The sequence below is a fragment of the Phasianus colchicus genome, chromosome 18 (assembly GCF_987193195.1).
Source record: "Phasianus colchicus chromosome 18, bPhaCol1.hap1.1, whole genome shotgun sequence".
NCBI lineage: Eukaryota > Metazoa > Chordata > Aves > Galliformes > Phasianidae > Phasianus > Phasianus colchicus.
Window position 1 is genome coordinate 8,017,098 of NC_143453.1, and position 26,596 is coordinate 8,043,693.

The 26,596-nt window shown below is 36.3% G+C and overlaps 1 protein-coding gene across 1 annotated transcript in view; it reads left to right on the forward strand.

The window, feature by feature from the left end:
- IFT81 (intraflagellar transport 81) overlaps positions 1 to 26,596 on the forward strand; it is a 39,623-nt gene that overhangs the window by 1,767 nt on the left and 11,260 nt on the right. The window contains exons 3-11 of the mRNA XM_031592607.2: positions 302 to 482; positions 3,415 to 3,504; positions 4,568 to 4,633; positions 4,952 to 5,062; positions 6,297 to 6,381; positions 14,165 to 14,328; positions 15,589 to 15,684; positions 17,569 to 17,715; positions 25,713 to 25,862. Coding sequence (XP_031448467.2) covers positions 302 to 482; positions 3,415 to 3,504; positions 4,568 to 4,633; positions 4,952 to 5,062; positions 6,297 to 6,381; positions 14,165 to 14,328; positions 15,589 to 15,684; positions 17,569 to 17,715; positions 25,713 to 25,862 — 1,090 coding nt within the window. The remainder of the gene's footprint in view (positions 1 to 301; positions 483 to 3,414; positions 3,505 to 4,567; positions 4,634 to 4,951; positions 5,063 to 6,296; positions 6,382 to 14,164; positions 14,329 to 15,588; positions 15,685 to 17,568; positions 17,716 to 25,712; positions 25,863 to 26,596) is intronic.

The window sequence follows — 26,596 nt, forward strand, 5'->3', positions numbered from 1 at the left end:
ACCTGCGCTCTTCCCTCATTTCCTCATTTCCCGAAGAATATTGCTGGAAAAGATGAATCGTTTTTGCAGGTTTTATCATCTTTGTTTTGTTGTGGGATTTCCGTGTGCCTCAAGGTAGCAGAATCAGGATTGTAAATAGCAAACTGGCACCATGACTGCCTTCTCTATTAACTACATTAAGAAAGCCATTAGGGAAGTGGAATGGGATTGTCAAAACACTTCAAACTTTCCAGCCAGTGTTCTTTCGTTTGAGATTTATTGATAGTAGGTAATACTTTTTGTTGTTGTTGTTTTTGAATAGGAGCGCATTTCGCCAAGGGTTGGTTACAGGAAGCAAACCTGTAATTCATCCTGTCTTACATTGGCTTCTTCAGAGAACCAATGAGCTCAAGAAAAGGGCTTATCTGGCACGCTTCTTAGTAAAACTAGACGTGCCAGTGGAGTTCCTACAGGATGATACCGTGGCTGACGTCAACAAGCAGGTAGTATTTTTCACGTATGCCAACATTTTAGAGGAATTAATTGAAGTGCTAATAGAAGAATGGATACATGAATTGAGGAGTTACTGCTGAGATTAATGTTCAAGAGAGTTATGACGAGAGCGTGTTGGAATCAAGGGTCGACCACCATTCATGAAAATAAACACATGTTTTAACCATCTCTCTTCCAATAAACCTTACATTGTTTAGGAAGAGGTAGCATTAAATTGGAAGGACTTAAGCTTATCAAATACTACGGGCTGATTAGCCTTCATTTTCATGCTGCCTAAGAAATACACTTTTTTCTTATTTTTTTTTAACACTTTTTATCTTCTGTGAACTCTAACATGGATATTTTTAACTTTATAAATTTCCACTTTAGATCAGTTCAGAAAACATTATGAACAAAAATGGCTGCCTTACAATTGTCAACTGAGGTATAATACTTTGCCCCTAATATTTATATTAGTGTTATCCCACTTCTGCTTCAACCATTCTTTCTTTCTTTCTTTCTTTCTTTCTTTTTGTGTGTGTGTGAGAATTCAGAAGTTTATTTTTCCTTGGCTAATATTCCTATTTGCTATGTTTCCTCTTCTTTTGTGAGCATTAAATGTTGATTTTTAGACAGCGAGACTGGGTGGGTTCAAAATGTAGAGCTACATGTGAACCAGAATTATGTTTTTACACTTATGTTATCTGAGGTACATATTTACTTTATTTTGATCCAGTTTTCTCTGCTTTTTGTCCTGTGTTGTTACTTGCAAATCACAGTGTTTGTGAGCGTTCATAACTGGTAACTTTGCTTATTAGCTGTGCACCAGCAAAGCTCTGTAGCTTGACTGATTTTCTTTTTTGATATCGCTAGCAAGGTCTGATTTATAACTTTGAATAACTAAGCAGAAGTAGGAAGGAGAGGAAGGAATGCAGGTTGTAAGTTTTCTCAGTATGTCACAGTCTCAATATGTATAAATATCCATCTCCATAATTTCCATTACGTAAGATGTGTTCCTTTTTGGGATTGCAGTAATAAAACCATCTTATTAAACCAATACCCTTCTGATTTAACTCAGAACAGAAGCTGGGGTAATACAGTGTCTTTATGTAACTCAGCATTACCATGAAAATATTTAGATACTAATGAATTAAAGAATTTAGCCTCAACTATTTATGTAGGCAGGCATGTGATGGTGCATTTTAATAGAAACATTTCAAATATGAAGTTCTGGAGATCTTAGAACATGAGCAAGTTTTATGGGTGTATAGAATCAAGCTCACATATACTGCAAATTCCCTAAACAAGGTTCTCAGAAACCTGGCACTTCCTTGATTTTGTGATCTGGACATCAAAGTGGTTGCAGTGTATTAGGTAATCAAATTGATCAGTCTTCAGTGAGATGCTCTCAGGTGCCAGGAATCACTCTGCTGCTGAAACCTGGGCTTTGTTTGGTCATTTGAGTGTGTCAGTTGTTTCAGGTGTGTGGGCCAGCTCCAGAATGCTGCTGCTTTTTTTTTTTTTTTAGTGGAAGTGGAAATCCTATTTGCTCTGGTTTGCCAAACCATGCTATGCCTGTGTGTGTTTTGCCAAATGCCTTGAAATGTTGTGTCCTCACGAGGAAGAGGCTCTCTAAACTCACTTTTTGAAAGAGGTAGAGAAGGGATGCAAAGGAAGGCTTTTGGAATCAGCAATGAATACAGTTGCTCCCAGTTAGCTTGTTATCTTTTTATTTGTTGAAGTACTTCTATAACACCTAAGGGAGCTACAAGGCAGTTGTATTTTTACTTCTGTTTTTTTTTTTTAACTCATTTTTCATCACCCAGCCTGTGTGTACCTTCTAATCATACCTTTATTTGTTATTTAGTCAAGCTCTTTTTGATTATGTAATCTTTTTCCCAGTGGTCATTTTACTGCTGTTTTTTGAATTTGCTCCAGCTTTTCCTAGTGTGCCTGATACTAAAACAACCAGAAATAAAAGGAAGTATTCCAGCTGCTGATTCCTCAGGGTTTTATACAATGGGATTGCTGCTTCTTGCAGCAATGTCACTTGCACTTGTCACAGATTTGCCTTCTTTGTTTAACCTGGCTTTGCTGCTGCCATTTGGTATTCAGTTGATTCATATCAATTGCTCTTTCCAGGAAGTAAAAAAATTGTATTCTCTGCTTAGATTTTTCCGTCTTATTGAATGGCTGTTTCTGCAGAGATCATCCTTTCCTATATCTCAGCTTGCATTCTTCAAGTTGAATCTAAATTTATTTCCCATCCATATTTCTAAACTCTTTCTGTCCCCTGTTATTTCTCTACCCACACAGACTTTCACACTGCCTCTCAGTTGAAGAGTGCTGGTGGGCAATGTATTGGTATGGAGGTAGCATACTGTCTACTTCTTCCTAAAAACCAAACTACATATATCAGTCTCTATAATATACCGAGGACATGATTATGCAATATGGCAAAACTGTTTCTCACATGTTAAGTCAGGTGTGCTCTTAGGCTGCTTTACTGGAGAGAAAATCAGTGCTCTAACCTCCAGCTCCATTGCCTCGCTTGAGCATCCTATTAGACCCAGCTCTCTGTTTTCAGCTTGATAAGTTTACACATGTGATGTACACAGATTTATAGTAAGGGAAAATAGTTAACGTAGCATTGTCCCTTTCAGCTAACATCTTGTTTTGAAACTACATTGTGTATTACAAGGAAAGAGGTTAAAATACTGAAGAAACTACGAAAATTCTGGCTTCTAACTTTAAATGGAAGATAATATAATGTCATTTTTTACTTTTGCTTCATAAGTTCCTAAGTTTTAGTGGTGAAAAATCCATTTAATTCTTGTTTTTACAATGTTTTGTCTATATTTACTATCTTAATAGTAAAGCAATGTTGGCCTGAAAGCCCTCAGCCATAGAGCTCATTCTGCACAATTTTATCTCATTTTATAGTATGAAGAACTGATGGAAGCATTTAAAAACCTACATAAGGAATGTGAGCAGCTCAAAACATCTGGTTTATCTACTGCAGAAATAAGAAGGGTAAAAATATGACAAAATTGCATTGCTTCTATGTATGCTTTTTTAAGATGTTCTATTTTTTTTGGTTTTGTGAACTCGTTGTAGTGTGTACATTGTGGAGGTCAGAGATGATTGGTACTCAGTTGCTGTTTTGAAACTGTTCTCTGTTGGCAAACAGAAAGTCCTTGCTCATGCTTAGAACTGGGCTTTGTGAAGCAGATGGGGAAATGAGGCTGCCAAGACTGTTCAGCATGATTTTCAAATATTGGAGCTCTTTTTCTGTGACCACAAACTGATATAAAACCTTGAACTTTAATGATATAGGGTAATAATTTCAGAGGTTGAATGAATTAAGAGCCTAAGTCAACAAAAATGGTGTTCCTATGTAGCTAAAGTGTTAGTAAAGATATTTGTCCTGTTTCATCAAAATGTTTGAGCGTGAATCCAGCTTTCCATTAAGACATACAAACAAGTTAAGCAAATGTTGAGATAAGGCCTAAACTGATAATTTAGTTCCCTTTCTCTCATAGTTGTTAATGTGTGGTATCCTGCTGTTGTAAAGTAGGATTAAAGAAGGATAATTGGATACATGTTTTAGAATTTTAGAACCATGGATTATTTCTTTTAACACAGTTTTAATGGAAGAAGTATCAGTAAATATAAATCCTAAGCAACTTCATGCAGATTGTCAGGAAGTGGGTAATGGTTGTAAGATTTGAGAACAGATGTTTAATTGTATCATGTGTTGAATTATGCTGATTTTTGTTCGGTTGTTTCTGTTTGTGGGGTGTAAGGTTTGTTTTTCTGGTTTTTTTGTGTGGTTTTTTTTAAATACATCTGCTTTTATTTTAAATGCTCACATTAATACTGAAGGATGCAGAGAGTAGAAACTGAGGAGGAAGTAAGAAAGATGAACGATACTGGAATCCTGGACATTCTGATCACAGACTGATAAAGTTATAACTGCTTCAGGTGTATTCAGAGATGAATTCTGCTTTTCACAGTAACTTGTAAGAGTTTAGTTCAGTCTGCACCGTGTATTAAATAAATTAATATTTCTTTATCTGTTTTTGCTGCTGTTTAGGATATAAGTGCAATGGAAGAGGAGAAAGATCAACTCATCAAAAGAGTAGAGCGTCTTAAGAAGAGGGTAATAAGAGAAGTAACGCTGTTACATTTCAGTGTCATAATCCTTGGCTTGCAACTCTGATTTTGGAATGCAAACAAGGATTAGAATAAACATACTGCGTGTTGAGGAAGGAGTCAAATAACTAATTGACCTACAGGGAATCTCCCTAGGCGTTAGTCCAGAGCTTTTAAGAATCTTGAGTCCAGTACTTTGCTGTCATTTCTGAGTAGTAACATGTATGGAAAGGAAGTGCTAAGTGGGTTTGTTAGACATATGATCTCTTTAATGTATTTCTCAGCTATCTGACAGTAACATGCACTATTTATCCACTTGCTGTAGGTGGAGACAGTACAAAATCATCAACGAATGCTTGAAATAGCAAGACAGCTTCGCTTAGAAAAAGAGAGAGAAGAATCTTTGGCTCAACAGAAACAAGAACAAAAAAATCAGGTATTGCCATAAAAATGTACCTCTTAAAATAAATAGTTTTTATATCTGTCTGGGGATTATGTGTGTAAAGAAGTGCACCACGAAAAAAACAGTGCAGTTTCTCCTAGTATCAGAAAATTAAATCCTATGTAAAATACAAATACCTGTGTACATCTTAAAGGAAGAGGCTTGATGCTACAAGTTTTGAATGTCTCATTTGAGATATTTGGCTGCCTCAACTACCCCTGACATCATCATTTAGCAATCCTAGGAAATGTTCCATGACTTACTGTGGGAGCACCCAGAGAGAGGTCTTTATATCTATGGTAGTGAGCAAATGTTTCCTTAGTTTGATTGCATCTCTGAGCACTTGCATTAAGATTGTGTGGTAACAGCAAGTAGCACAGCTTTTTGCTGTGGATCAGTGCACGGAGAATTTGTATTTGGGAGCAGCCTTGAGGTTTTGGTCCCTGAGTCTCACAAAGGTGATGTCCTAGTAAGTAGTGGAAGCAGCTGGCATCTGAATGTAGGGGTGGATTTTACTCCTAAGCTGTGTTGCATGTTTCCAAGCTGGCCCGCTGTATCATCTCAGTAAATTCTGTTGATTTCAAATAGAATATGAACTTTAACACTGCTTTAAAAGGAGCAAAACTCAGATGCCTATTATTACAGTCAACATACTGATTTGGAATCAATGTGAATCAGAGGGTTTTCAAGCCGTTGGTCCTTTCTTGAGGGAGGTCACAAGAAAATACTGTGGCATCCAGCTGATTCTGCTTCTTATCACACATTTCTCTAGTAGCAGAAATACTATTCACCTGGCTGCCATTGTTTGGAAACAAGCTTTTCCATGTGTTCTCTACTTGGCTCAGCAATAGAATAGTGGATTGCTGTGATAACTCAGCTGCCTTCCAAAGAGATGCAGCATAAAGAGTTTTCTACTGCAATCCTGACTAGCTTTTTTGCTGTTCTTCTAATGTTCAAGCCACTTGAATGTTTGCTTGAAAATAGTTTAACAGATTTGTGCTCTGGAGAAAATACTACTTGGGAGTACAATGCTTTTCTTAATTAACAGTAAAGAATAAGTAAATCCAGGCCAACTGTTTGAAAATTGTTTTGGCATGTTTCCTTGTGAACTAGAAGCTGGTAGCTACCATTTTTTGTATTCAGGATTTTTTGTGATACTTTTTCGCTTTAGTTACCTAGAAATGTGTTTCAAAGGAATGAGCTTGTGTGTACAATTTTCTCTCCAAAGTTATTCCATGCAGAGCAGAGACTGCAAAGAGCACAGCTCCAGCTGAAAGAGATGCATCATGCAGTAGTGGATTCAAAACCTGAAAGTAAGTAGTAATGTGTAACACCTGGGGGGTTTACACTTCTGTGAGAAATGGAATTAAAACTGTGTGATTCTCACTAACGTGGTAGTGCCAGAAAGTACATGTGAACTAGAGAGAAACTAATGGAAGATATAAATTCTAAAGGCTGGAGTTCCTAAAGGTGATTATGCCTGTCTATAAAAAAGGAGGGAGATGGTCATAAGGAAGATGATGAGATACCTCAGTCTTGTTTTTGAGATTCACTTTGCTTAAAACTTTAAGCCAGTTACATACTGAAAACTAATTATAATACTCTGCAAGAAAAAAAAAAAAAACAGCTGGAACTACAAGGGATTGGAAAAAGCAGAAACCTCTTAGAAAAGGCAGAGTTTAGATACTGTGAAGTTTTGTCTTTTGTATTTGCAATTGAGGATCAGGGAAATACTGCTTCATCTCAGTGAATGTACAAATACATTGAATATTAATATTATGTTTTATTTGTTTTGTTCAGTGTAGACTTGTTGGTTGTGTTTTTTTTAGTTACATTTAATAAAACATTCATTTGTAGAGCTTTAAGGGCTGTTTCTTATTGTAGTGCAAGTTTCTGTTCTAGTTTTGCGTGGTACCAAAAACAAAGCCACTTCCTAATTAATCTTTTAATAGAGAATGGATTTGACATACGTATGTGTGTGTACACATATACACACACTTGCATACGATTATATTTTATATATTTATAGATATACATACTAGATATTTATATATAAACATATAGATGTAATATATAGATCTATTTATAATATTTATGTAAAATAGTTTGTTCTCATGATGTGACTGTAGGTGATTTAGTTGTATGTTGATGTATTACATTAAGAATGGCTAGACTGCTTCTGCTCATTTTCAGTTTTACCTCATTCTGCAAATCACACTAACAAATTATACTTCTTGTAGAGTAAGTTTTTGCTCATTGATCCACTATAAAAATAGTGGGTAGGAGGGAATTGCAGATGCGGATAAATGCATAACTTACTGTCTCCAAAGTCTACAATTCTATAGCATGTATGTTTCTGAAGAAAATATAGCTAAGATTAGTCTGAGTCTGTGTAGGGTTCAGTGTTTCTGATACATGTGACTTCAACTGGTTATCAATAATGCATCACAGGATTGATAGAAGCTTTGTGTTGTTTATACTGTTATTGGGGATGATTTATATGGAGAACTCTACTGTACTATAAAGGTATATGACTCAGAATGTTTTTTTTCCCAGGGCCTTTGCATTGGCATTCTGAGCTGCTGTGGTTTTTAAAAAAAAAAAAAAAAAAAAAAAAAAGCAATAGAATGCTTTTTATTATCTGAATAAATAATTTTCCAGATGATAGAGTCTACGTATTTAAATTTAGTGAAGTAATTCATTGTCCTACTTTCTCAGATACATTTAGTATTTCAGTTGCATCATGGAACTGCTTTGCCAGTTGTTTTGAGTTAGAAGATTTTTCTTAGTCAGCAGCACACTGTGATACTATTACTTTGTAATTTTGCTTTACAAGGTTCATCAGCCATTGAGCCACAAATGAAAACTAAAAGAGTATCTGAACTATCTTCTTTACTCTAAAGGACCTGTGGTGAATTCTGTAATGGTTCCACTTTTGCAGTGGCTGAGAGTTTATACAGCAAAGCTATGTCAACATTTCTATTTCGGTTTGTAGGGTATTTTTAAGGCCTGTGGAAACTTGGTGGGTTCAGTTCACAGAAGCAAAGGTAACATAATAAAAAGTCAGTAAATGTCATTTGATCACTGAGATGAAAATAAAGTGAACTTATTTAATACTCTTATGTTGAGCCTTACTTGCAGGAAAAATAAAGTGTTTAGATGTTCTGAAGAAAAGCTTGGAGTCATTATTTAAGAAAACTTCTGTTGAAATTTTGCCCAAACAAAGACTCTAGGACTTAGCTTTATAATTTAATTACTTTTCCCCTCAGTAGTTACAAGGACACTGCCTGTAGCAGCAATTACAGAATGCCAACTGTTGATTTCTTTTTTTTTTTTTAATTATTAAAATTATGTGACCACAGTGTATTGAATAGGATTTCATTTCTTTTAAAAGCTTTATTGGTCTACAGTTAACACTATTTATTTTTTAAAAATTCCCTTTGGCTCCAATTCTGTATCTCAGCTGCCTACTCAGATCAGTATGAGCTTGTACACGGATGATTCAAAGACTGTTTGGTAACTGTGGATTTTTACTTCAAGTTAGGTGTTTTTCCTTACAATAATTTTCTTTTGTTCTTAATACTTAACCTGCTTTACTTCCAAAGCAAGGTACATTGATAAAAGCTGTTGTTAATAAGAAGATTTACATATGTGTTATGGTTACATGTTGCTTTGATTACTTCATCTGGTAATTAACTTGGGATGATGTTCTTTAAAGAAATGCAACTCTTTAAGGAATGCAGCTAACCCAAACTTATGAGCGTGTTAATGTGCAGTTAGCATAAGTCTGCTTTAGCTATACCAGAAAAATATAACTTATGGTTAATAGTTTATTTACTTTTAGAAATATAATATGTTACTTAGAAGACCTTTTGTTGGACCATGAAGAACAGCTGATCATTGTCTTGCAGACTAAAATTGATAACAATGGTTTCCATAGTATGTGCCTTCCTTGTTTATAAATTTCAGCACCGCTCTATAACCTTAATTACAGAGAGGCAGTTGCTGCTGCTAGTATTGATAGGAATTTCTGATTTAAAAAATATATAGTTCTGTTAGCATTTTTAACACTGAGCACTAGTTTGAATAACCTGAGATTGTTAGATTTTTGCCTTGAATATCTGTTGGCACAAACACAGACTGTGAATGCCAAGAAGTGATCTGAATTACTGAAATTCTTGATCTCTGTCCATTTTAATGGAACATCATTGTTCAAATTATTGACAGAAATAGTGAGCAATGGGTGCCTCGCTTGAAAATATTGATTAAAAGAATGGGTTAAGAGGGTTTCCAATGAAAAACAGAGAAACATGCAATTGATACATTCCATTAAATTAATATGTAGTAGCATTTCAGAGCACTGAGAACATCATTTTATAAGGATACTTATAAGGAGGAATTATTTTGTACAGACATTTATTTTATGGCATTCTGAGCATTTAGTGAAAAGTAGAAACTATTATTAAAATATCCTATTTGAATGAAAACACAAACTTTTTCTGTTGTTGTTTGTTTAAAACTTTTTGTTTGGCCACAGAACTGTCTGTCTTTTAAATTCAAAGTTTAAATAATTTCCTCCAGTACTGAAACCAGGTTACAGTTATGGTAAAGGAAAATGACTTAGGAGGAACTCAATAATAAAAATGTTTAAGGATGGAAATACTTAGGCTGGCTGGTAAGACTGATAGTATTGCTATGGTTGAGTCTTTCAAGATGTTTGACTTTTTACTTGCATCCCATTTTGAAGAGCAAACAAGGCAACCAAAAATTCAATGTGACCTATATTAAATTGATTAAAAGGACTTTACTGAAGATTTTAAAATAGTTGGGGAATTTTCACTGAGTGGATGTCTTTCTAAGGGGGGCATGCATAAATCAGCATTTGGCTCTTTTTTCAGTTTTATGTTAGTGCCATGAAAGAAAATAGCAAATGATCACTGATTAAATTGCCAGATGGAAAACAAGATTGGGGAATTGACTGGGTAATGAGGAGGACAGGCAATTGATTCAAAATAATCACTTAGAAAACCAAGACCATGCCAACAATGCATATTTGAAGGAATGGCCAAATGTGGTGGCATGTGGGAGTTGTTCCTAAGAAGTGATTCTGATAAAGGCTTGTGGGATATGGTGTAAAAATGGTAGAACTGGAGCTCCTGGTGTCAAAGACTTGGTGCTATTCTTGCATCCATTTATAGAAGGAAATGGAACAGGAGCATTGTTGTTTCTCTTTTTTTAGCTCTGTATTTCCATCATGGCAATATCCTGACCACTGCCTGGAATTTGGGAAAGATATTGAGAAGTTAGATTTCAAAGAGCTGCAGTAATAATTATAACATAGGAAGGATACTGTACAGTAGAACATTCAGGAAGCTGTGTAGTTTTTCAAGGAGATATTGATAGATTTAATCGTCATCTATTAATGTTTGCGTGTCCTAGAACTCTGTTTAATACAGGGAAACTGAAAATGGTACCACTGGAAGCTGTAGACTGAATTGCTTCAGTACTCATTTGTAGAGGATGAACGCAAACAGGGAAGTGAAGTCTTTGATTAGCAAGCAGATGCCACGTGGAAGTCCATTCCACACCTGCCTTTGTCATAGCCTTCCTGTGTGATACTAAACAAAGTGTTCCAAGTGTTGGCAGGTAGCTTATTTAATTAATGAATTAAATTAGTATTGCAGGTGTTTTTGATATGGAATGCCTAATGGGTAGCCCACAGAGGGGAAAAAGAAGTAGGAGCCTGAGCACAAAGTAGATCCAAGTTTACATCTATTAGAAGAATTATGCTGGGAAACCTGCTTCTTTCCTACATGACTGAGCAAGCACTAAGAAAGTCTTTCTCCCACCTCGCTTTTTGCAATAATTATAATAACAAAATTGAATGGAAAACATGAGGAATTGCTGTTAATAGCTCTTCACGTGTAAGGTTGGCAGAGCCTTGCCAAAATAGCCGTAGGGCATAGAGCCAGCCTTTCTGTGCAGCTTACGTATGTAGATTTTGTAACCATAAGAGAATGCTAAAACATTAAAAACAGGGCTTATATGTGTAATGGAAAACTTAAAGTATGCTTGCTTTTCTTTCCTCTGTCCTGGGAATTTGGGGAAAAAAAAGTCACTGAGAAAAAAATCTTAAAAGAGCTGCTGTGTGTTTGTTTTTTAAGGCTCTGTTAAGCAGCAGAAATAGCTCTTAGGTAGTTACTTCTCTGAACGTCAAATCATACATAAGGAAAAATATCTCCAGAAGTATTTAGGAAAGAACTGCATTAGTCATGAGGGATATTGGCATCATCATGTCTTTCCCCATCAAGTTGTCAGGTTTTAACTCGCTTCATTGTGTGATGCAGAACCCGTTGGTGTTTGAAAGAAGTTGGTAATAGCTCACAGGTTATCAGAGAAACAAGTCAAGATAGCAATCAAGTTTTTATCCAGAAAAGTCAATAGGTCCCTTCTGTTTTCAAAAGTAGTCATTCAGGCCTGGTTATTTCATGAGTTTAAGCTTTAGATCTGTAATATTTAGGCATGCTTTATAAGAAAGCTGGAGAAGGATAAGAAATAAAGCATGAATTATACATGTGGTTGTTTTATTTTTTCCATCTAAGAGGCAGGCTAGAAAAAAAAATTAGTTGATTAAAATATTAATATTAAATATCAGGGTAATTTAATTGATATCACTTTGATTTCCACGCTGAAGTTCTTGGTTATAAATATCCACTGGGGAGTTATGTTCCTAGTTCTGAGGTGATAATTCAGCTCATGGTGTATGTGGGAAGCTTTGCTGCATTTGCAGAGGTGGTAGATTTCTAGTGAGACATTAAAATGTAGTCCTTCCTGCGCAGCTCATCAGTGGGCTGAGGAAGACTGAAAGTCAGTTCTCCTGGAAGAAGGAGGTGGGTATTCTCAGGGGTTGATTGGTGTTCTCTCCCACTAAGTTCCAATGCATTTCTGAGTCTAGCTGTAGTGCCCAGCACATAATGGCTATTGTGTATGTATAGCAAGTGCAGTACCTGTTCTGAAACCAAATACCGAAGCTGTTTTGCACAAGATGAATAACCTTTCCACTAAGGGGAAAAGAGTTTATGGTAGTACTCATACCATGAAATGCACTCATACGTCTTATGAAACGAGATCAATGAGGTGGACAGCTGGAAAAGAGGAATTCCTTCTTGTTTTTAGTTTAGTTTGACTTTATTTTGTTAGGAGCACTGCTTTCCCTAGGGTCTATTCATTCTCATTCTTGAGCCTTTCTCAAGAGCTAAGCATGGCTCCTTTCCTCTCTGGCAGACAAACCAAGTACATTTCCCTTTGACCCAAGCTGAGAGCAGAGAGTGAGCAGGATCTGTCAGTACTGTGTCTAGTCCTCTTGGTAAATAGATGCAGAATAATGGAGCCCCCTTTTCTGAGGCTTGTATTTAACTTTGTTCAGTCCTTCTCCTTACATCAGTCAGTGATGTGGTCAGCAGGCTCGTTAGCCTCAGAGCCAAAAGCTCTGTTTTCAACTTGCATCCTTTCCTCTCTGTTTCAGCAAGATCAGCTCTGTTATTGTATCCCTGTATTCAAGCTTTTCTTTCTTTCTGCAGAGAAAGACAGAGATTTGGAATTTCTTGTTTTGCTTTGCACTTCACGGCAAAACAACAAACCCAACAACCAAGAAAACAAACAAACAAAGAACCAGAACAACAACAAACCAACCATACACCCCCAGTGAGTGGTTTTAAAAAGTACCCAGGGTACTTACCTTTTAGTCATTTTGGTCAAGAAAAATATTCAGAAATACCTCTTCCCACTCTTGTTTAATGTGTAACTTCCAAATTTTACTATAGCCCTTGGTACAGGTGTCTCGGAGGAGTAATTGCACTAAAGTATCTGTTGTCAGCAGATTGCTGTGTAATGTAATTTAAATAGCAATTTGGTTTTATTCTGTCACATTTTTCTAGCTCTGTATTGTTCTTATCTGTGTTTATAAATAAATTATTTGTAATGGAGGCTAAATTACTCTACTTAGCAAGAGCAAAGCCATTATAAGCATGTATCATGCAGTGTGAATCAGGCTCGATCATCAGGTAGGTGATTGCTTTTCTCAATAGAATTTTTGACATTATACAGCAACTTCTTCTTTTTTTAAAATCTATTTGTTTTCAATATTCACAGTGTATTGAATTGAGTATATTGAATGCATACTGTCTCAAGACTGAGTGTTTGCTCTTAAAAGAAAAAATCATCTGTTACTTATAGAGAGGCATTTTATAATGTGGAAGAATCTTACATCGTGCATACATTTAATTCAGCTCGTTGTAAGGCCTTTTTTAGATACAAAATTAGAACAAAGAAGTTTTATTTTAAGAGAGAATTTCCAAGGACATAACAGACCTTACAGGAGGTTGGCCAAATTAAGATCTTTGTTCTATTTTGAGACACAGATAAAGGATTCATGCTGAGATAATTTCTGTCTGCAGATGATGTAATTCACATGAAACAATGACCTGCGTAATCTATGGGGTAGAATCACTCCAGTGCTCCAGCCAGGGATGTTCTAAGGGATCCAAGCTTCAGAGGAGCCCTGAGCAAGGCAGCACAGCTCTGACATGCTGTGCTGTCCCTCACTCTGATCACACATAAGACATGAAATTCTAGCCATCGACTTTTCAGTCTCAAAAGAACATAATTCACTACAGAAAATAGTAATGCGATGCAACGATGCAACGTCTTGATGTGCATAAGACATGCATGGTGCTAATGGTTCTCTTTGTCAGCATTGTGTGTTGAGGTTTTTGTATCTGATTCATCTAGACTTTGATCTATGGAGAGATTTTACTTGTTTTATTGACTAAAAGAATACACTGAGGAATTAATAGATACATGTTGGAGATACAGGTGGGTAGCAAGTGTAATGCAACTTGTTTTGTTTAACATCCAGATTAACAAGCTAGATCAAGTAACTACTTGTTAATTTGAGTTCTGAGAGGAAGATTCAAGCATTGTGCTGTTTTTATTGTAATCCACCGCTGAACGCTTCAATGTGTTGAGGAAATTGAACTTAATCATCCTCTACATTACTTTCTTCATGGACATGCATTGATTTAATTTGTTCTTAAGGTTTAATGAAGAAACTGGAAGAGGAGATAAATTTCAATTCATACCTTGCTACTGAAAAAATACCTAGGGAGCTTGAAAGTAAGAAGAAATCAGTATATTTCTTACAGAAGGCAATTGCAGAGCCAGCTATGGGTCAATCAGATCTCAATGTACTTGAAAGCAAGGTAAGTTGACCAAAGTGACACTTAATTTGTGTTTCATAGCATGCTCTAGAGTTTGCGCATATTGTACTTCTCCTGTGCCTACTTTGCATCCTCAAGAAAGGTTTAATTCCCAAAGGAACACCTCTTCAGTTGTAAAAGATGATGTGTTACTCACTAAATGCAAGCTCTTAGATAAGTAAAAAAGAAAAAAACAAAACCACAAAACCCACTGTGTCCTTAAACGCTATTTAGAAAATTGTGTTAGCGATTTGCTATGGTATGAGCAGAGATATTAGTTCAGCATTAAAGGTTTGATTTTTTTTTTTTTCTTCTCTTCAATTTTAGCTTGTTTTAAACTTTCACTGATATCAAGGGAGTTTATACCAATACAAGAAGAGTGCTTATGACATGGTGAACAAAGCTTTATTTGAAATGCTTAGCTTTTGGAGTATGCAGCTATTACTCAGAGTAACGTTAGGGTAATGTCCTGCTCTGTACCTGCACTTTGTTTTGACTTCATTAGATTTTAGCATATATTTACACTGCTTGCTTATCAGCAGTCATCTAGTTAGCAGAGAATTAAAGGAAGGTTGCTAGGGCTGTGGTTTCCATGGCTGATGAGAGTCCCAGTGTAGCATTAAGTCAGAACTGAGGTAGCTGGAATCAGTGTGCTGCTGTAGGTGTTTGTTTCCAGATGCAGTGGGTTTTTAAAGTTTCAGCTAGAATGAAGATCAACAATTTGAACCTGTGGACAACCAGGTGCATTTGTGGCAATAGAAGAAGGGTACCACAGAGATGCAGTGTGATGGCTGTGACTCTTAAAAGCATTGGTAAAACTTGGTATCACCTAGTTTTTATCTGTTCCTCTTTAGAAGTCTGATGAGTAGTTAAGCGAAAATAAATGTTTGTTACTATGTGACAGTGTGCTTTTATCAGTGCATATGACAACATCAATCTTCTTCTGTCTGTATGTAACCAATTCACTGACTTTTTTTATTTTTTTTTCTGTCCATGTATGCTAGTTTACTTCATTTTCAGGGCAAATGTCATGCTCCTGCCTTATCATAAAGGCACAGAACTGGAAATCAAAAACCCAGCCTCTTCCTGGCCTGTACTGAGTAACTCATTGAGTTTTTTGTGTTCTTTTCTTTCCTCTATTTTGAAAACAGAGTTAGCAATATTTCCTTGTAATTGGGCTGTTAATCTGGTTTGTAAAGCAGTTCTTGGAGAAGACAAAGAAATAAAGCTCCATTTCCTCTGTTTTTTGGCTCTGTTTTGCAGATAAATGAAGTAAATGTACAAATAAATCAGCTAATTGAGAAAAGAATGATGAAGTATGAGCCAGTTGATAGTAAACTTTCCATGTATCGCCAACAGGTAGGAAAACCAAAACAGTTTAAGAAGAATTGGTGGAGCGATTTCAGTCACTGTTGTATGTACTGACTTTTTTTCTTTAACTTATTAAGGCAAGAATCTGTAGAAATAAATGACAATGCGAGACAAAAACTAAACAAATGGCACTAAACTAAATGCTTAAGGCTTAGTCAAACGATTGCTTTCAGTCATACTAGAGAGATTGTCAGTTGCTGTCCGAGGTGTTGCCTTTCAGCTGCATCACGGGAACCCTGGAAGAATCACTTGGGAAGAGCTATTTTGGTAAATCTCCAGCTGTGGACAGAATCTTGCAAGGCAGCACATGTGCTGGATGCAAAGCTTGCTTTCAGTCATAGCATTCACTTGTGTTTGACCACATGCTACTTTTCCTTTTACATCTGTTAAGAAGGCATTCTTTGATTTTTCTCTATATATTTTTTTCATCCTGAAGCTATTAAAAAGTTTCTCTGTAAAATAAGCTGTGTGGTCTAGCCTTAATAAATTCAAAAGTTATAAAATGGGTTTCTGAAACCAGAGACTTTTACAGCTTACGCAGAAACATATGTGGTTTCTTTTCCAGCTGACCTGTATAGATGCTGATTTTATTCAAGATTTCCATAATGATATTTATGGTGACGGCTTAAAAAATAAAAAAAGGCGTAGGTAAAATATATCAGTGGTAGGAAAAAATGGTGATAAAATGTATGCTACAGTTCAATCACATAAAATATGTGAAATATGCCTGGTACATAATGGGCTGGTACCCAAGACCAGTTGGCTGGTGATATAACTGTGCTCAGTGGAGGAGCTTGGGGAGTTCAGATTGCTGTTGTGAGTTGAAGGTATTTGCTTTGTTGTTGTTCTTCTTCTTTGTGTATTGCACTACAGTTTACCACTGCAGATATCTCATGGAGCAAAGAGCTGAGCTGACCCCATCAGAATTCTGTTAGATGATTTTAAAAATAAAGCTGCACCTCTAAACGTAGTGAGAGAAACCCATTCTGTTTTGCTTTATTTTTACTAAAGTTTTTCCTTTCATATTAAGTAACCAACAACGCATCTAAATTCAGGTGCATACATATACATTCCTGTGTTGTGTTATGTAAAAATATATTTTGGCAAGATAAAAATGCTTTCTTTTTCTGAACTAATGTATATTTATGTTTTTTAAGCTCTTAACTTTATTAAATGTAGGTACTAGTAAATATTCTGCCTGGTATAAAACATTATTTTTTAAATGCTTTATCTTCTAGACTCAAAAAAAAAAAATAGTGGAATAGTCTATAATTACAATATTTCTGTACTTTTCTGCTTTGTTCATTGTCTTTTAGCTATTTGCCAAGATTTAGAGGCTGGGTTCTGCTTAGTATAACATATTTCTGTAGGCTGGAGTAGGTTGGAGTTATAAAAATCTGTATTATGACATTTGTGAAATCTTGGATGTCTTTCCAGTTAAACCATGTTGATGTGCCTTACATATGCACAAAAAGGGACTGAGTAGATTAAATGGAGCACCCAAAACACATACCTTTTCTTCAGTGACAATGAAAAAGGAGATGAAGAAACATAAATGTAAAATGCATCAGCAAGCATCTGAGGAACAAAGGGACACGACTGAAATCTCAGCCATACTGAAGGAAGCTCAGAATTGGCAATCAACTTTAAAGAAGCTGTGGTTTAATCAACTGTATAATTGTGTAATCTATGTCTTTTTCTTTGCAAAGAAATGTGCCTGCAATTCCCAGTGAAAATGAGTTTCCTACAGTTGAGATGTGATTTCAGTGGTGCCACACCTGAAGTTTTCATGTTTTTATTAGTGATTAAACAAGACTAAGCAAATACATTTTTTACTTTACATGTCCATGTATATTTCTAATGTTCATTCAGGCATCTATAATTTCCCGGAAGAAGGAAGCCAAGGCAGAAGAACTTCAGGCTGCTAAAGAAGAGATGTCTAGCACAGAAAAGCAGATGATAGAGAAGACAAACCAGGCCCATGAGTTAGATGGCTCTGAAGTTCTGAAGGGGGATGAGGTATGTGATGTAACAGTGCGTATAAGACAGACTGATTTTTTTTGTTGTTGTTGTTGTTGTTAACTTGGAGTTTCCTTTTACTTTCACATTGTAATAACTGCTTCTGCAGTATCTTATCCATTATTATAACATGGTGTCAAAGTACATGGCCTCAGCATTGCAACAGGCTGGGTTCTGCTTTTCCTATCCATGGTAAATTAAAATCGAATGACCAACAATGTATTTGAAGATGTTTTTGAAGTGCAGATAGTACAATGTTGTCCAGTGCTTTCAAATGCTTTCCAGTATTTAACAGCACTTTTAAAAATACTTGATTTGTATCTATGTTCAAATTATTAATTTAACTTAGTAGGTTGCAAAGTGTATGAAGACTTATTGTTGGGCTGTTCTAACGTTCCAGAGCTTTGAGACAAAATAATGTCAATATCATCTCAATGGTATGATGATAAATAACTTCAACCAACTATAAAAGTCAACTAAGACTAATGGGGGTTGACTTAGGACTTCAAGTGATAAGTCAGGTCGATTAAATTTTTTTAGTCAGTGTATAAACCTATCTGATCATAAAGTATAGGAGCAGCAGTTATCAGAAACATGCTTAATATTTCTATATTTATTACCCACAAAAGGTTTTACTTCAAAAATACTTTTTGTGGGCCACCTGCAGTTCATCTGCAACACAGACTTTGACTCACAGTCATTTTATTTCAGACAAAATTACATTTGAAGCTGTACTTTCCAAACAAGCTTTTTCTTCTTCAGAAGTTTGCAAAGAATAAGACTGCTGCAGCTGGACAGTGGTTCATCAGCAAAATGAATGGGCTGTTCTTAAGAGAATAATTTAGTTTAGAAGAAGTCTGCTAAGTGTGCTTATAGGCAAATTCCCTAAGGAAGACATCAGCTGTATCATATTCTGAATTAGTATGTATCCTAGTTTCAGCTGGGATTGAGTTAATTTTCTTCCTAGAAACTGGCAAGGTGCTGTATTTTGGATTTGGGATGAGAATAATGTTAATAACACACTGTTTTAGTTGTTGCTGTCTTAATTTGCACTGCCATAACTTTATCAAGAGTAACACTCTTTGCTTTCTTTTTCTTTGTCTATTTCTGTGCTTTTTTTTTTTTTTACATACTGCTCAGTACAGTCAACGCCCTTTGTAGAAGGAACTCCCTTCCTGATCCCATAGGATGTGCCTGCTCCACAAAAATCAGTTTTCTTTTAAAGGAGTCTTACAGAGTAAATTAAGTAGGGGAATGTGTGTATGTGTACACTCATGCATAAATTCTTCCTATAAAATATGGAATGCATGTAGGTTTCTCTTGCCTTTTTGCCTGTTTCCCATTCTGTAGATCTAGATTAAAAACCAAAAGTGGAAGCAATAACAGACTTACTATCCAGAGTTATGTTTAGAACAATGAGCATCTCTTGATTCCAGTGAAATTAACTCATGCTACAAGTCTTGAGTAACGTTTTGAAGAATTTAGCTGCAACTTTCTCTTACCATGATGTACTATAGGCATTCATGGTGTTCCATTGGTAGAAGTAATAGCAAGACCACTAGATTAGACTTCTTTCTACCTCAGATTTTTATCCTCAGTGAGTGCTTGGCTAGAATCTTTGACAGCTTTCAAAATAAAAATAGAAAGCAGACAATCTGTGTTTCTGCGATGGGAGAGAAATGTTTAATTAATCAACAAGAATGCATTACAGAGACAGCAACATATGCTTTACATTATCTGTAAATACACTGTAAGGTAAGAAATAATAGATGTTCTGAGTGGGGACAGCATGCTCTAATCAATAGTAACTTAAGCAGAGCAGGGTAGGAGGGTAGCAGTTAGTTAAGAGGCTTGATACTGAAAAATTAAAGTTAATTGTCTGCCATAAGGAAGAGGCTGAAGACAGAAAAAAGGCATTACCTGTTTTGAATGTAACCTTCATTCCTTTTGTTCAAGTCTGTTCTATGTTTGATTTTTGAAATATTTTCAAGTCTTCATGTTGATGAGTGCAGAATAAACAATGGAGCGTTTCGGGCAAAATATCAGCTTCCAGTTAGGAGTGTTTGCATTTTCATAAGAACTGTTTCCTGTTTTGTGAAATACTTTCTGTATGTTGGCCCAAGGAAGGAAGCCAGCATTATACAATCAGTGTTCTGTTCCTGTTTATTAGTTCGTTAGGTGTGTTGTGTGTGTGTGTATGTGAATGTTTATACGTATACAATAGAAGTAGGTTGTTGGGAAAAGGTGATGAAGCAAAAGCATCAGTAGGTCTTAGTCCATCACTCACCAAGACTGTAGATTTGTTTCTGGTATGATATGCCTTTGTATTCTGTGCTCTATTACTCCAGCTTTCAGGCAATACTAAAGGAAATCTTGATTAATGTAATGGTGAGTCACTACTGCAATACATATGTTCAGTGAGGATAGAAAGAGGTTGTAGATTCAACCTTCACATTTCACTCTTTGACAACTGAGAGCTTCTTTCATACCTTCTTGTTGCTTTCCCACACATTTTGCATTTCTTTCCTCCATTTTCAAAAGAGGAAGAAATGTTTGGTTTTTTTTTTTTTAGACAAATAGTTTTGCTGTCTTGAGTTTGAAACAGGCTTTTAATGCTGCCACATCTAACTTATCTAAATGCTGCAGTTAAATAATTATTTCCCCTATTCTCATCTTTGTCTCTACCTTGGCTGTATCCTCTTACATCACAACACAAGTAGTCAAAGAATTAGTGCCTTCCTAGCTTGTACTCCCATACCAATATTCAGATCTTCAGCTGAGGTCTTCTTAGCACTTCATTCACCAAAAGGTCAATCCTGGCTTCTGTTTTTAGGTGCTAGTGTTTTACTTTCCTATTTGTAATAAAAAAAATAAATAAAAAAAGAACTTCAGAGTATTCCAGTTAGTTCGAGAGGTTGCACAGCTACGCAGAAAGTAGAAGAAACAGCAGGGAATAACCAACTCATTTACATCAAACACAGAAAAGGTAGGAATAAATTGTCTGCTTCAATGATTATGAAATCTTTTTAAGTACTTCAAACAAAGCACAATGGACGTGGGGCAAAGCTGGCAGGCTCCTCACTGCAGCTGTCAGATCCTGAAAATTAGGGAATCAAATGTTGACACTTAGAAGGCTAGATGGTTCAATTACAAGTGATCCTAGGTAAAGCCGTGGTATTTTTAGCTCTTTACACAACACATTGTACTTTTCAGAGTTCAGTATAGGGCCCTAAGAGCCTAGACTTCTCCAAGGTTTCAGAATAGAATAGTATCATAGCTGTGCTTAGCTACAGTTGTTAATGTTTTTAAGAATGTGGTATGGATGGGTCTTATCCATTTGTTAGCAAGTATGTGTGTGTTAATTTACATAAGGAGTTCAGTTTTCATACTGATGCCTACCATGCCTAATTGCACACTGGTAGAATGATAAAAAAAAAAAAAAAAAGAGGAGGTTGATGTGCTTTGAAAATAGAGACAGTGAAGTCTTGGACTGCAGATCTTGTCACTTTTTCTCTAAAAAGGTTGATTTGATCTGCATCTACAAGCAACAGTTACTGAGCCCTGAGCCAGGGAGGCAGATTTTAAAGAAGTGATTAAGGAACTCACTGCTTGGCCGTGAAATGGTTTAAGTCAGGACCAGGAATAAATTATCCTGTAGGTTTACGATCTTTTCGTTAAGGTTCTAGGTACAGTTAAATTGCTGTCTGTTAAAGACTCCTTAAACGTGGAACTGGGAGAGTAGATGGCAGTGAAGTTGTGAGAACAAAAGCAGCAACTCTGTAGGATTCTTACAGAAGCCACAACTTTTTGCTGTAAGAAGCTAACCATCATTTAAGCCAAATGTATGCAGTGATTCAGACATAAAATATAGCTCCACAGAACTGAACGCTCTTTCAGCACCCACTGGCATGAATAAATCATCAGTTTTATTGATCTGTGTGTTTTCAGTGATAACTGAAAATGGCTTTTCATTAAAAATATTCTGATCGGTCCAGCTTCTTAGTAACAGATAGCAATAACCAGAAGCAAGCACTCTTAGAAGAGAAATCCTACTCAGTGCTAATGAAGAATTTTCCTGACTGACCTATCTAATGAGCAGGCTGTAGGATGCCTTCATTTCATTTGGTTGGGATGATAACAGTTGGGTCTGTGAGAAGTTTTCCCCTCTTTTATGTGAGTTATTAACCATATCCAGCAGTGGAGGTACCAGCTCAGTTTTAAAGCCTCTTAAAGAGAGTTTTATTGAAAACATGTCATGATCAGGAACTTTTCTGAACTGAATGTTAATGTTTTGGACAGTCTGTATGCTATTAATTGGTCTAGTTAAAAAATTAAAACATCTGCTCCTAAATTCTTAATAGAAACAAAAACAGTCAGCAAAGATTTCCTGCAATTACTGTGGTTATGCAAATAATTTCATCAACAAAACTTTGAAACCTTTAGATTCTGTATTTCAGAAAGAAAACTTTTTTTTTTTTTTACAATTGATACTTTATTTTCTGTAACAATTTCTTGTGGAAAAAGTATTTTGATTAATATAATCAAATTGATATGATAATCCACAAAACAGTATTTCATAATGTTGACACAGAAGTAAGCAATTAATCTGGGATTTGTTCTTTTTGGTAGACGAGCTTATCCATTTTCTCCTTCAGTGATAATCTTATACTAAGAACCTTGTCAAAATTTCACAGGGGGAGAAATTTGGTTTTCAGGAGACTAAGGGGAGGACTTAAGAGTAATCATGAGAGGAGCTGGGCTTTGATCCCAGTTCAGCAATGCACTGAAGCACGGGGTCGGTGTGCTCGTGTTCTTTTCTGGGGAAGGGGGTAAGCAGTCAGACTTGAGATGGTTCTGAAGAAGTGTAATGTACTGACACTGGTGGGTTTTCCAGTAAAAATGGAATGCAGTACAAGAAATTTGCCCAGGGATGTGAGGTACCTGCATGCTTTGGGACCTTGTAAGAGATATCAAAGTCCTGCTTTCATTCACTCTGCTTCATGGTCTAGATTCCACGCTTTTTATGTTACAGTCTCCCATAAAAATAGCTCAGTGGAAAAGCATAATCTTTCTTTGCTTTCATTTGGATCATTTTTATATCTCAGGGGGCTCTGGCTCGGCTAGCAAATGAGCCCACAGGCTTGTTTACTTTAACTGCTAAGTCAGTGCCAGCATTTGGTTCTTGTCCAGTCATTTAATCTTCGAAGCTTAAATAACTATTTGTGTTAGAGTGCTTGAGAAAGGAAAGCTTGCTGGTGGACATAGCCTTGAATGGTGCATTACTGTGAGTGCTGACGGATCCATGGGAACTCTGTAGGTTGAGCCTGCTGTTTGTGTGTAGGGAGCAGTTGACCTTGTCTATGGGAAAATGCTGTTGGTCAAAAATGGATTCCTTTTGGGTAGTTAACTTTAAAGTGATGTGGCTAGACAGTTTTTCTTCCTTCAGTTCTTTGTGGTGTTTAAAATACCTTTTGCAGAAGTAAAATCCGATCTTGTATAGCATTTTAAAGAGCTTGATTTTTTTATTCATCTACATATAGATGGGAGCATGAGATGCACAAAGCTTCAGAAGCTGTGCTTACAGAAATGAAGGCACTTGGATTTCTGCAAGAGGCTTATTTATAGTTTTCAGAGATCTACAGCATGATTCTCAACTTTTAGACTGGAGAAACCTAGTTGTGCCAGAAGATCCCTACCAGCTGCTGATTTAACTGGAGTTAAGCCTAACAGCTCCAACTCTGAATTTGGCCCTGCATCTAAGGAAGGCTTCAGTTAGTGAGATTTTCAGGGGCTAATCTGTGCTGCATTTGGAGAAGGTGAATTCTTTTGAAACTTGTGCCAAACTGTTGATTGATTTCTACAGATACGGTCATTTTGCTGCTGCTGTTTATACCATTCCACCTCATTTATGGAAAAAAAAATCATGAAAACTTGTTAGCTTTTAAAGAGTCAGATTGTGATGAAAGATAGACATCTGTCTCCTAAAGGGAATAGATTTCACTGGACAGTGTGAGCAGCTTGTTTGCTTTGGATGAAATTTTTATTATACAGTCTTAACTAATAACGGGATATTGGTGGAATGAGTTCTTTAATCAACCAAATCCTTTGACTTCCATTGTAAAATACATTATGCTTTGAATATTGAATATGCAAATGCTCTACCTCCCATTCAAGCTATTTTCAAGACCTTAAAAGTAGTTGTAGAAGTGAAGAGAATCATAGTTTGCTTTTCATTCTGGGGGAAACTGACAGAAGATAATTTAGATTTGATTGGTGTATGTGGTCACACACAATACATTTCATCCTTTACAATGCGCTTCACTGTATTCCACTGATCAGATGAAACCTCTCTGGATCTACTCCATCAAGACAGAGGACTGTGTCTCTTAAATAATCGGAGAGATGCTATTTATACTCTATAATATCTTGAAAATCACAGAAAGCTTGGTGTTATCTAAGCAATACCAAAAGAAAATGAGTCTTTTCTATTAGCTGGGTGGGTATATGTGAATTTGCTATGAAAAACAATTCATTCTGGTAAGATTACACTAAGCATGCCAATAATATAACAATGACAGTACGACTGTAAGAGGACTGCCTCTGCTGCACTGTGCTGTGGATTAGGTGACCTTGTCTATCCTTGTCCTAGGTAGCACACACAATGTAAAATGGTATTCTAAACCACACATAGTCCAATCTGCATAGAGCACATTGAGTAATTTGTGGGTTTGTTCTTTCACCAAAAACGTTTATAGCTTTTGGCTTTAAAAATAGTTGTGGAGCATAGCAAGAGAGAAGCAGCTTTGGCCTAGATATTGCACAGGATGGCAGATGAACAGGGTTGATTTCATTTTGGGCATTTTGCCCAGGAGACTTTTTATAGAACATACAGTTACTCTGGGGGTTCTTAGGCTGTGGTCGCACTGGTTTTTTGGATCCCTTCTTTAGGAGGGAAAGTGGCATAATTTTGCAAAAAGAAAAAAAAAAAAGTAAATTTTAAAATCTAAGTTCTGCTATGTTTGAGTTTTAAAGGTGAGGTAGTGGGGCTCCCATTTCCTCCTGATCCCATCATCTGTTCGCTCTGCACATGCTGAACACTCCTGTGAGGAACACTCTGAAGCCTGTTATGCTGCATCTACTCTAATAAATTTTGTTTTCCATCGTTGGATCTGAATGCATTTCAGAGCTGTGACTGGCAGCTCCAAGAGCTCTGCCTGTTCGACAGATGGAAAATATTCAGGCAAAGAAAAACATGACATGTTTGTTTCGGCACCTGATTTTTCATCTTGCAAATTGAGCACACATGGATTCCGATGTAATTTAGCTGTAAGGATGTGAATTATTTTGCTTAGTCTTTTTAATAAAACTATAAATTCCCCAATTCCTCCAGATTTGGGTGAAACATACCACATTCCTCTGCTTCTATGCAAGGGCTCTTATTTTCCTGTTTTTGAAACTTTAACCAGCGATATCATTTAGTCCTGAAAGAGTCAACGAAGGAGAACATCAAATTTCAGCTATCGAAAACTAGCAGTTAAAAAGCAGGATCATCTTTTTCCATGTCGTGTTCCCTTCTGCTTTCTTATCATGTTTTTGGTGTGCTGTGTTCTTTGGAGTTAGGCACTGCTGATCTGGTGCTCTGCTAAACATGCAAATTCCTATCACATTAACTTTATTATCCATGATTCTCAGAACATTAGTTCAGTAATTTGTTTTCCAGCTGTCAAATGGTGGCGAGTAGAACTGAAGGGTCTTTCTTTGACAAATGATTAAGCTGGGATAAAGCAATGGAGATGGATTTCTTATCTCACACAGCAAACAAACGCTGCTGAAAGTAAATAGACTCTGGGAATCCTTGATTCCAGTCTCTGTTCTTAACCTTCAGCATGCAATCCAAATAGGATAATTATATTTTATGAAGGATCAGTCTGTGATGAGACACTGCCCTTTTTCACTTTAAGTTGAATGGTAGATACTTCTGTTCTCTCTCATTGCAGCTTAAACACTATGTTAATAAGCTCCGGAGCAAGAACACAGTATATAAAAAGAAGAGACTGGAAATAGCAGAAATTACAGCTGAATATGGCATCCTCCAGAGGACAGAAGAACTCCTAAAACAGCGGCACGAGGCTATTCAGCAGCAGTTGGTAATGCAGGCACTTACTAGTCCTACAGTCCATCACCCTTCCTTCCCTGCCAACTAGCTCTATAATAAGGTGGATGGAGTTTGGTTATTTTCTAATGCATACCATCCTACTGTCATTGGTAAAAGAGTTGTTAGGGAACAAAATCTATATGATATGCTAAGCTGCTGTACTTCATGTTCAGCAACTGTTTTTTTTTTTTAACAGGGAGTCATGAATGTTCTGCAATTTCTTTTTAGAATGAGGGATTCAACCCTGCTTTCCAAAGTCAGTATTAGATCTTCACTAACTCCAGTTAGAGCAGGGCTGCATTCTTATGTTAGGTTTTTCACCTAATATCAAAAGTACTCTTTCTAGCCCTGGGCATTACAGCCTGTCGGACTGTATGCTGCTGCAAACATCTGCAAAATGCTCCCATCATAGTAGCAGCAGCTCCTTGCAGAGACAAATGTTTTCTTAAACATATGCTTGTAGAAGATTTTTGAGGATAACTGACTTTGGTGTTCATGGACAGATGATACTTTTAAGAAGGAGTGTTTTGCAAATTGCAAATCAACACCTACCTTTCAGCTTACTGAAAAAATACCCTCCTTCCATACTTAATGAGCAAGCATTGCTAAGGACTATCACATCAGCACTTAATATAAATTGTATGTAATTAAATGCGAGAATGTTGTAATCTGGCATTAATATTGCTATAATTAATACGTTATTTCTTTAGTTTAGCTTGACAGTTG